This window comes from Acipenser ruthenus, chromosome 15 (assembly GCF_902713425.1).
Source record: "Acipenser ruthenus chromosome 15, fAciRut3.2 maternal haplotype, whole genome shotgun sequence".
In the NCBI taxonomy this organism is placed as follows: Eukaryota; Metazoa; Chordata; class Actinopteri; order Acipenseriformes; family Acipenseridae; genus Acipenser; species Acipenser ruthenus.
Window position 1 is genome coordinate 27,452,229 of NC_081203.1, and position 12,730 is coordinate 27,464,958.

At 33.2% G+C, this 12,730-nt stretch overlaps 1 protein-coding gene across 1 annotated transcript in view; it reads right to left on the reverse strand.

Moving 5' to 3' along the window:
• Positions 1-5,489: 5,489 nt before the first annotated feature.
• The window catches only part of ttc6 (tetratricopeptide repeat domain 6), a 35,067-nt gene continuing 27,826 nt past the window's right edge, over positions 5,490-12,730 (reverse strand). Inside the window, exons 28-32 of the mRNA XM_058987687.1 lie at positions 11,411-11,621; positions 10,344-10,496; positions 9,821-9,994; positions 9,207-9,432; positions 5,490-6,097 (exon numbers count right to left, since the gene is read on the reverse strand). Coding sequence (XP_058843670.1) covers positions 5,961-6,097; positions 9,207-9,432; positions 9,821-9,994; positions 10,344-10,496; positions 11,411-11,621 — 901 coding nt within the window. The 3' untranslated portion in view covers positions 5,490-5,960. The remainder of the gene's footprint in view (positions 6,098-9,206; positions 9,433-9,820; positions 9,995-10,343; positions 10,497-11,410; positions 11,622-12,730) is intronic.

Genomic DNA, 12,730 nt, shown 5'->3' on the forward strand with positions numbered 1-12,730 from the left:
TATTAGATTCCTCTCGATTGTGTTATGGATGCTGATGAACCTTTCCAGCAGTTCTTTACAGGGGCGCCCAATTGGTGGAGTTCCTGACCTCCGATAATCATCAAATGTAAATTTAGTGTAAATATACTATTGAACTGTACAGATATGGCCTGCATCACCTAGAATTTTAGGATTGAGACATAATAAAAAAAAACAACAAAAAAAACGTATATGAACATAATGGAGATCTTTTATTTAACATCATGCAATCAAAGGAACTACAAAATGATATAGCACAAGTCTACCAGAAGCCATAATAGTAGTAGTATTTCATGTTAGATTTTGAAATGTCACATTTTGACATTTTTGTCAGTTTTTCATTAAATAAATGGAAAACTATGAAGCGGTATGAAATTCTATGTCTTAATCTAAAATTATTCATCAGGTTTTATTCGACTTTATGTAGCAAAATGACTTAATTCTATAGGGCAATGCAAAACTTTTGGGCATAGCTGTACAGTCTTGTTTTTGACAGCTGATTGTATGTGCTCAGATTTATTTAAAATAAATGAGTGTAAAGGCTTGACTACTTTAAGAAAATATTCAAGTCTGCAGCAAATCTTTTTTAAATCATGAAAGAAAGATTTAGATTCATGTTTATATTTTGCATGATGACACCAGTGCTGTATATATATCTACCCTAATGATGCAACAGGACTGATAAAACCCATGGTAATGTTTGGGGAAAGAGTTTTTTATTTTATATGTTTTGAAGATTATTTCTTTGAATTGTCTGTGCACAATTTAAATAGTAGAATTACCAAAACATGAACCTTGTGCTTTAATAATAAAGTGCTTTAATATTTACTCCACTCCACTTTACTCCACTTATTTTTAAACCTAATAACCAGCACTATGCTTGGTTGGTCATGATTATAAAATTGTTGAGTTGAGGGCGCCGTATTTGTCCAATATCTCTGGGGTAAATATATTTTCTACTTAATTACGCCAGTGGATATTGTTATGCTCTGGGCTTAATTTGTTTTTTCATGTTAAATTGATTCATACAAAAAGAACGATTAATTTTGACAAGCAGATTTGATTAGATTGCTAGAATGATTTGGAGACTTGCCAAACATTACCACAAACACACTTTTGTTTTTAAATTTCCCCATTATTCCCCTTAGCATTATTATCATTCAGATCACGTATCCATCACACAGATATATGATGAAGCCACTTAAATCTATTTGCCTAGAAGTTCCAACTGCTTTAAAAGCAATAAAAATGGAGAGTCAGTGGTGTTATAGTTTTACTTTTGCTTTCTTAGGTTTCCCTGGCAGTTGACCTTGTCATCATCACACTCATAAACAGGTGCTCATCATGGGATTACGCCAAGCAAAGCTGACAAGTGGACAACCCCTGGGTAAAGTGTTTGCTGTTGTCTGCACAAAATGTAGAGCACTCACCCCTGGTAAGTTCAAGCTAAGAAAGGTAAAGACAGGTAAAGATGGACATTTTAATTAGACCCTCAAGAAGTCCATAACTTTTTATACTATGCTGGTAAAGAATAATGTTTAGTTTTTTTTATAGAGATTTCAATTTACCTTTTGTTTTATAAAATGACTTTGTTTTTTTAATGTGCCATGCCCATAATTAATAGAGAAGTATAGGTGTTTGATCTAACATGACAATACCATCCAGATTTAAAGGAACACTGGATGTGAGAACAGTGTAAATTATATGAGCTGAAATGGCTGTAGAAGCGAATTTAAAATATGATATATTATTTATTGGACCCTCTTAGTTTTCTTAATTGTTCATTTGAATTGCTGGTTGAAAAGTAATATACTTGTATTTGAAATGTACTGTAGGTTGATAAATCATTGGCTATCAAGTGCTTCTGTAGCTGTCCAAGGTACTGAATTGTAATTCAAATGCATAATGGAACTTCTTTTCTACACTCTTAGAACAGAATGTTTCTGATGTTCATCAGGAGGTGTGTGACCATGTGAATTGTAATCTTATTGCTCCATGAAGTGGAAAATACATAAGAAATTATAGCTATTCTCGAGATATATTATTCTTGTTGAGACACTGTACTGACAACATTCACTTGTTACAAAAATAAAAATATTTACTCTACATTTATACTATCGCTATTATCATTATTATGTTTCTTAAAGAAAACTTACATACTGTACAATCCTCTAACATCTGTAATAAAAGTTAATGGTGTATAATGTGTCATTCAAGCTTTATTGCATTAAGAACTGGAGATGAACCAAACACATTTAAAGAGGACAGTGCAAAGAAGAATGATAAGCAGTGTGAGCATGTACAGTACAGACATATAGACAGATACACAGGCACTGAAATAGAAAAGATTCATCATTTTGGGATTTTTGTTCTTCTAACAGCACAACTACTCCATCAGTTTTATATTCTGCCGTTCTAACATACAAGAGCACAGAACACATACAGGTATTTATTCTGTTATTCCATTGGTCAAGTTTGATTGTGAGTGTCGTACAAGAAAAAACATACTCTTTCTTGACAGTTTTTTTGCAAAGCTACCACTGCCACAATAACAGATTATAGTGGCAGAATACCATATAGAATTATATTATCTATTGCCTATTTATATTAGAAATGTTTTCTATTGCAGACAGATATTTCTCTGGCCGACACATCTGGTACACAGTTGTGTCCTTTGATCTTACTTAAGTTCCATTATGAGTGTTCTATTGCTTGACTACTGTATAAATGAAAGAATAAATGGGGCAGTGAAGGGTACGGAATCTAATTTAAGGTAGGAACATTCATTGAAAAAGGTTTTTGCACATTTAACATGTTTAAATTAAAATATTATCATTTCATCTGCCAGTTTCTTGCTGTTTCTGTAGAGTTAGAAATTTGTAACATTTCTTCACTGCTGTATATTTTTGTTTTCAGTGATTCTGGACTAATGATGCAGTCTGACCTGTATACTGCCATTTCCACTATAATTTCCATGTATCCCCATTATACCAAATGAGTAACATTTCCAGGTACTAGATTGGTGTATTTAATCAATATTAAAACCAGCATACACAAGGGAACTTGTTTGACTTGGTTTGACTTGTTTGACTTGGAGGCATACATATGTTATTAAGTGTGTCAGATTCTGGGGATATATGGAAATGTCTATCTGTCCGTTCATCTATCTGCCTGTAAGTCACACTTACCGATGTACTTGTTTATTCAGTACTATATAGTAAATTAGATCAATAAAGATTTGCTAGTATACACAGAGTTGACTTTAATTAGAAATGTCTGCATAGTTCTATTGTATATTTCCTTTATTCTTTGCATGCAATAAAATAGTTTTAGATCTTTTCAACTGCTCACAACGCTTTACAAATTGTACTGTAATAAAAGATTAAGTAATTGTTCAAAAAGATATACAATACATATACTGATAATCAAGAAAAGGGTTTATCTGAATATTTTTTCTGTCTCAATTTATTGGATTGCAGTCCTCTGGATTTGTATTATTTTAACCTGTAGTTTATCTTCGATTTATTTTTTAGATGGTATATTATTGCACTGCATAGTATGTGACATTTGAACTAGAACAGGCAGATATACAAAATAAATATTGCCTTGTTTTATTTATTTTCTTTCATCTCAGGGGAAGTTTTTTTTAATATAAAATCTGGAAACCCTGCCCAAGGCAGCCTTAATGATTTCAAAGTTAGGTCATTAGGGAGTATTACGCAGAACTTTATTACTGCTTTTGAAGGTGTTTTTTGTAAAGAAAGCACAGGATGTCAATGCAAAATGTAAAGTGCACCAGCAGCACAAGTAGACAGTAAGCTATCAGATTATAATGTGACTGCATTTTCCTTAGCAGCACGCTCACTGACACATTGTCCCCTTTACCAATGGATATTTTTGTACATATAAAGGACACGCCATGCACTTCTGAATAACCCATGCGCCCCCGTGATGTGGCTTGTCTACGGTTAAATAACTGCCCATATATAACAAGTACAAGGTATGGAAAATAAAGTTGAACACCAAATTAAACATTCCAATTTCCTTCAAGATCAGTGCAGTTCCATCGTGGATTTGAATAAATGCAAGATGGATTCCAAATGAGATTTGGTAAAAATAAAAAAAAATGTTTAAAACATGCAGCATAAAAAAAACATTATATATAGATAGATAGATAGATAGTGTGTGTGTGTGTGTGTATAGATATAGATAGATAGATAGTGTGTGTGTGTGTGTTTGTAATTATTATTGTAACCAGGGATTTAAACTAAAATGACTGCATGATGTCTGGGTTCTCCTCCAACAGGCAGACAAGCCATGTGATGTAAGAATGTGGCTGGATTGGTTAGTCTGGCCTGATTGGAGAGGATCTTAAATTACATGTGCAGAATGTGGCCAGGTTCTAAGTGACTCTGCCAATTTTACCTGGCCATATTGTATAAAAGAGGAGCTGGTTGACAGCTCCCTGGGTGAGTTAGTTTAGGAAAAGGACTGACAGCAGCAGTAGCAATTGGAAAGGCAATTATATATTAGGAAATCACAGTTTTATTGTGCATGTATTGTAGAAATGCTTGTAAGAAGCATACAGTTGGCTACTGTGGATGTATCTGCCTGTTACCCAAACCTGCATTCCAGAAAAAAAAAAACCAACCAGGACTTCACGTCACCAGTAATATCTATAAGTGACAGTTTTTCAATTACCCTCAGTCTTCCCTTGAGCTGATGAGAGATAGGGCTACAGTTATCTGTTTAATACAAAGTAATTATCATCAACTGCGACTGTGTTATTAGATAGACACTGAATGACTACTGAATGACACATTTACCCAGTGCTGCCATAGTTTAGGCTAATACATGAACAAAAAAAAGAAAAAAAGGAGAATTACTACATTTGTCAGAAATATCTGTTCTCACTTTTGGCATATTTTGCAGTCAAGAAAATACAATCTGTTACCTATACCCCTTTAAACTTACTTCAACAAATGAACTGTCAGATGACAGCTGTTCACTGTTGCACAAACAGAGTAACTCACAATAGTCTTCTCTCACCACTTCCATGTTCAGAGCTGGCAGAATCACATAAAGTACCTTGTTTTTCCACTCAAGGAAGGTTCTAGGCACAAATCCCCATATAACATCAGAGGGATGTACTTCAAATGCACAGTATTTGACACCTTTTACTCGAAATTGTATTTTTGCTTCACTTCTGATTGTTCCAATCCAAGCCTCTTAATCACCAAGTGACAAACCTCATAAGATGAAAACACCATGTCATGTTGTGTGGTGTCGCAAACAAAAGGCTTCTGCAACTTGTAATCATGTTGAGGAAAAATTCTTCCCTGAACTAAAATAAGAGAAATGGCATCCAAAAATACCAAACCAGAAATGATTACCTTAAGATGCTCAGGTTGAAAATGTTCCTCAGCTGGGAAATAATACCCAAAGCCTTCTAGTTCTTTTAGTTCAGTTTATTCACTTTGTGCCCGCAGGACAAGCACAGGTACATTTTAATAGTGTGAGCACTAATACAAATAGAGATCTAAATAGTCCATACTCACGAACAACAATACAACAATAAAAATTATTCAGAACAGTTACTATACATAGAAAATATAGTACTAAAGAACAAACAACATCATTCTAAAAGGATCATCTAGAACCTAAAGAATTTCCCCAAAAATTATAAAACAGGAAGATAAAGCTTTGGTTACTAACAACACTGTTAACAGCAGACAAGAATTTGAGTTTATAAACTTACTGCTAACCTTAAAATGTCATATTTGTATTTAATGTTATCCAGTAAAACATTGACATATTTAAGTTTTTCATCTTCTTTACAAATCTGTTTTATACTTGAATTATTAAACATCTGAACTTTTTGCGATAATATTTTAAGTATCCTTACACTACACAGTGAAAACAGGTGCATCAGTGGGGATGATTTATAGAATTTGAGTAGCTTCCTGAAGTTCTACTGCTTGCTTGTAATCCAAAATAGCTTGTTCTGTTAAACCAAGCTGACCTCGTACATCAGCTCTGAGTTTATACACCAATGCATCATGGGGCTGAAGCAGGAGTGCTGTGCAGAAGAGAGAAGTGTCATTATTACCCATTGACAACAATTCATTTCTACTTTTTAAAAGCTATTTTCTAAAGGCCAACGACACTGTATTGCAAACATTTTAAAATTTTACCGGACAATGTTCAGGTGATTAAAACATGATCCCACTTCAAAAGCATTTCTTTATACTTTTCCTGGGTTCAGCGAGCTGTCCGCATTGCCTTTTGAGCAAAACATATTTTATTAAAGTTACCTTGTCCGTGGAGATATTTATGCTGTCAGACACAATGATTAAGAAATAAAAAACCTATTTGTGATGAAAAAAAAGTTGTATTGATTTTGTGCCCTATAAACTGTACATACATTGTACATACACTTTATGGTTCATCCACTAGAGATTATTGTCTCTCCTCTAGCTGAAATGCATTAACTTGTCTAAAGCTATGCTTCTTTGAGTTAATAGGTGCTAGAAAACTAAAGAATTAACTTCACAGAAAGGCTTTGCAATGTGCTATTTATGTGTTAACTATAGGGTGTTTTGTGTGTATGAGAATATAGGTAGGTTGAGATTTTTCTAGGGCAATATATTTTCTTTATAAACCACAATATATTTAAATAAAGTCCATTATTCCAATCCTAATATATCACAAATACTCAATTTCTTAGCCGACACCCTTATCCAGGACGACTTACAAGATATCACACACATTATTTTTACATACAATTACCCATTTATACAGTTGGGTTTTTACTGGAGCAATCTAGGTAAAGTACCTTGCTCAAGGGTACAGCAGCAGTGTCCCCCCCCCCCCCTGAGATTGAACCCACAACCCTCCAGTCAAGAGTCCAGAGCCCTAACCACTACTCCACACTGCTGCATGTTACCAGAAATTAATTCAGAACATACTTAAAATTAGACCAAAATTGCAATATAATCTCATCAATATGAATTATACAGTTAAAGAGTAAAAAAAAAAAAAAAAAATCTTAGTGAAAGGTAAAGTAAAGCTTGAATAGCAATGGGTCTTGTGAATGCTCTCAACACTGAGAGTAATTAAAGTAAAAGTATGAACTTTTCAAATCATATAGAGTATAGAACATCAAATAGAGTAGGATGCCTAGGAAAAAAAGCAGTTTTTTTTTTCCTGTGCATGATTCACAAATTAAAAGGAAAGGTGATCTGACAATATATTATCCTGGTTATGTATTGAAGGCCTTTAGAATTAATTGCCGTGAAAATACCAATATAAATGTCAATAAGAATGCAGCTTAATTAATACAAAAATGCTTACTGCCTCTTTAATGAATTGCTTCTATTTTAATTTATATTTCTATAGTTCTATTTAAAACTATCTTTTAGCTCAACTGACTTGTACCGCTTTTGTGCATATTAAACCAAACAAGACAAACAAGAGTAACCCATACAATCCTTACAAAGTGTAACTGGAAGCATAAACATGAAACTGTTTCAGCAAACCACCCGAGAATGATTAGATGAAGTTATCTAGGATGCTGGGTGGACATATCCAAAGTGCACGAGATAAAAGACATGACACATTTAAAAAAAAAAAACAATCTTGACACATTATCTGCTAAAAACAAGTTCCAATCAATATCTGGACTGTATCATCTTCTGATGGCTGAAAAAATACAAAGTGCACCTTCACTTTGATCAACAATATAATTCTCATTTTCACCAATAGCTACAAAGAGCTGCTGAAATCCAATTCACAGGATTCTTAGAAGTGTAATCATCGTAACCCTGGTAACCCTGGTAACCAGCAAAAAAAAAAAAAGCTTTTAGGAAAAATACTGTTCGAAAACTGGTAACGGCTAACAAAGTATACTGCCTGACTATCTTATATTTACACCATGCATTGGCTGGTTTGTATAGGTGAATCTATGCATGTTATAAAATAGTATATCTAAGGTGACTATAACCACTTTTACAAAGGGCTTGCATCACAGTACAGACAGATGATAACAATCTAGTTAAAACAAACCGTTTCTGTTGCAATACAATCAATAAAACAACGACTTTTATGTTTGTATATTTGTTGGAATGTTAGTAATGGTATTTATCAAATGCACATACATCTGTATTGTTTTCCAATATGTTCATTCAGATCATTAGAATTAAAATCCAATTTACAAACTCAATTGTTTCCTAAATGATATAAACAATATTTGTAAATTTACCATAATTGAGATTTGCCTTATTCATTTGTTTGTAAGTGTGGGGTTGTAGTGATTCATTTAAAATTAACAATGTCATTGCAGGTAGTTCATATGTAATGGGGAATCATATATCACATGTTGAACACCTGTACAGGAATTTCCAAGTTCTTTGTGATGCAAATAAATCAGACAGTATATATGTTATAGAAGTTAGTTTATAATTGTGTATTGATGTGTAGGTCTGATACTGTATTGTTTTACTGATTATGTTTTCATCCCACACAAAATAACTGGTGATCATCATTGTTGTGTAAAACCGATGTCTGGCATATTTCGTGAGTTGACAAGAACCAACAACATATTTCAAAGTTTCCAATTTAGTAAAATTAATACCACATCTTCTCTTAAAAAAAATAGGACCAAATAAAACCCTGGAGTAAACACTTTGAAAAATGGTCATACTGTACATATATCAACTTAGATCAATTGCACTCGAGGAAGTATGGTCATTATGTAATTATATAGTGACCCTGTCTTATTGAATCACAAATGACATGGTCAAAAAAGATGTGTGAGATCATGAGATCTAATCAGTATGATCATGTTGGGATTTTTTAAAGCATGTGGGTTGTTGAAGGCATTTTATAACAATCCAGTACAACTATGAAGAATAATTATATTTAAAGTTTTCATGCAAGTTTTGATTGCGGGATCAGATATTTTTTATATGTATATACAATTTTAACAGTTTTTTTTTTTTTAAGTTTACAAATGGATGGGCATTGACATGTTGTTGAGATATTAACATTTTATGAGCAATGGTAATTTTCTTAGTTATAAAATGAAATACCACCACACATACTTGCTGTGAAAATGGGCTATCAAGTGAACTATTTAAAACATTTTTTTTTTCATTTAATTATCAATATAGCAAAAAAAAAATCCCTACCTTGAGAGAGGTCATTCTCAGCCAATTGGTACTGCTTTAGAGATATGTAAAGGTTTGCCCTATTAAAATATATTTGAGCAGAGAATGGGCTGAGACTCAAAGCTTCTTTAAAATCCTCCAGAGCTCCTTGCACATTTCGAAGCAAAGTCCGGGTAATTGCTCGATTCAGAACAGAGGATTCGTTACTTGGATCAAGGTCAAACGCCTTAGTATAGTACTCACTGGCCTGCAACAGGAATTCAAATGATCAATTTAATTTAATATTTTCACCGCTTTCATTCACCACGTATAAATCTATGAAAGTAGTTCACTTGACCTAAAAATAATGTTGTTTTCAGTTTGTAAGATAAAAAATAAATACATTAATAAATAAACATTTAAACTTGACTTAAACTCACTTCATTTTCAAAGAAACAGCTTACTACAATTGAGGGAAAGGATTTATAGCATTAGTTATTTAAAAACAACAAGTTGTGGATTTGCATAGTTTTTTGTGAGCAGTGAGTGGATGAGAGTTTTGTATTTGATTGATTTACTCAAAAAACAACATTCATGAAGAAGAATGCTGCCGCTTGGGAGCTAATTCAGTGCGAAAAAAGAATTCAATTTCTTACCTGTTCAAACTGTCTATTGTAGAAGTAGATGTTGGCAGCATTGAAATAAGCCAACGCATAATGAGGGTTAATTGTAATTGCCCTCTTGTAGTCCTTCATTGCATTGGAATGGTCTCCCATGAACTGATGTATGACACCACGGTTTGTAATCAGCTCATCAGAGGCTTTGTTAAGCTTTATATAGAAATGCAAAGAATTGGAAGTTTAAGCACAATTCATGAACACAACAAAATATTCTCTTGCAATCACTAACTACATTAATACTTTTCATGTTACTGATAGATCTCGTTTTACATTTATGGTGGAGATAAGTTGTTAAATACATGCCTGTTAAAGTTACATTTGAGTGGACATTGTATGTGAGATCTGCAATTGTAATATCCTACACTGCAGTCACTAAACTGTAGTATGGATGACTGTAATATTGTGTAGGTAAGTCTTACTTATGAATCACACAAAAAAATAAGGGCCAGAGTGTCAGTCATGATTCTTATTTTATTTTAGTCCAAGTTTAAATACATACCTTCAAAGCTGTATTTACATCTTGAAATGCAGCAAATGTGTTGCCCATTTGAAGGTTGATGACAGATCGTCCCTCATAAGCAGTACTGCATGTCGGATCTATATCAGCTACGACTGTAAACTGATTCCAGGCTTTCTTGAAGTTTCCAAAAACCTTGAAAGAATGACATTTTTGTGACATTCATATTTTCATATACTGCAGACATCTTTTCAAAACTTTTTTAGTGGCTATAATACAGTGATTTTTCTAATTTATACTTCATATTATTTCAAATATATACAAAAAAAAGAGGCAATTTTACAATTAAAAAAAAAAAAAAAAAAAAGTTTTTTTTAAATGTCACCTTCAAACCATCAAGCCAAATTTCAGTACAGAGCTACCGAGCGAATGCAGCACAGTGATCAACCAATAAATCGGATTCATTTTTAAATTGCTATATTTAGTTTGCTTTGCATTAGTGCTCAGCAAGGTCAGACACAGCAGAATATCACGGTCCTGAACTGCACAGCTCATTAAGTTGAGGGATGGCAGCAACATGTGGTGAAATGGTACACTGCGTTTTCATCTCCCATCTGGACTGATTTGAAAATGACATGAAATCCTTTTTGTTCTACAAAAAAATCAAACTGTTGGCACTGTGACTGTCCACACCTGGATTATGGGGTCATGGAAATCAGGCTCTCAAAATAATGAAGAGACCTAATTAAATTCAACCTGTTGAAAAACTCAGACATAAACAGACCTCATCAAGCCTGGGCTTAGATCAGCATCAGCCCTAAAGATGGATATGTAGTTAATCCAATAATGGGACCCACTATACCTCAAGGCCCCTCTGGGGTCGATTTTAATTCCCTACAGCGGCAGATCTTAATATCACTACCCTTTGACTTTACATTAATCCTGCTGGTGTTTTTTTGTTTTTTCTTCCCCCAGGAATAAACATCACTAAATACACACACACACAAAAGAAACACTGTGGAAAGACTGCAGACAACCAGTATTATAAGTTTAAGGGTGGCAGCATAAAGACCGGAAGCTGTTCAAATCATTAAAAATCACACTGTTACCTGGAAGTTGTAACCAAGGTTGATTCTGGCTTTTGAACATGCAGGGTTTAAGTGCAGTGCTGTAAGGAAATCTCTCTGTGCTTGTTTGTTTGCTGCTTCGTGGCCGTAATCCATGTATACATTCCCACGTCCCACATACGCATCCAGGAAAAATGGCTTTAGTTTAATTGCTTGGTTAAAGGCATCAATTGCTACGGCAAGTTGTCCAAGTCTAAATACCAACAATGCAAAAAAAAATAAAAAAAATATGAACATAAAAAAAAGGATTCCTTTTATAATTTGAATGAGCCGTGGTCATGAGGTGCATAAAGAGGCATATGCATAAACCAATAAATACAAAAGACTGCTATTTAATAGACTGAAAACATATTGCATTACAGGTTCAACAGTATAGGTAATAGGTATGTATTTGCCTGAAAAACTATTTCAAAATGTCTATGTACGATTTAGTAAAACTTCCTATTTACAGTTTCAGTGCAGCTAGAGTTCTAGTGTAAAATGTAATTTTCTCAAATACACTGTGTACACATATGAACTACTTATTTTTTAATATCAGTTAATTCTAATACATTATTTTGGACACTAGCTGAATACTTATTCACTGACTTATGTATACAAAATGCCTAGAAAAAAAGCTGCAGGATTATGTTTCACAGTGACAGGTTCTCTGTGAAAGCTGTCTCCCTGCTTGAAACTGCAAACCGATCTGCCAGTCACAGCGAGGGCCAAGTTGCTCAGTAATGATACAACCATACCTCTTAGTCTTTAGAAGAGAACATAATTAATTAATTTACAGCATATAGTACCCCACTTATGAACAATGTACAGCTATGGCCAAAAGTGTTGCATGACCATATAGAATTAACTAATTTTGCTAATCAAATGAAACCTGTTGAATAATGTTGCGCTGAGATATCCATATACTTAATGAAAAACTGACAAATTGAAAAATGTGACATTTCGAAATTAAATACTGTACTACTATTATGGCTTCAGGTAGACTTTTGCAATATCATTTTGTAGTTTATTTGATTACATGATGTAAATAAAATATCTAAATTTGTCGACATATTTATTTATTTATTTATTTATTTTGGTTTTTGGTGATGCAAAACTTTTGACCATAGCTGTATATTTAAATCATTGCAGTTACAATAAATAAATAAATAAATAAATAAATAAATAAAGTATATGGTTATTTTAGTTACATTTTTAATTTTCTATAATCTTTCACCTGCTAGATGGTTCTCATTTTTTTATTTTTTATTATTAAGAGACAGAAATAACAACTAACAAACCAATCATGCATAGTGTGAATTT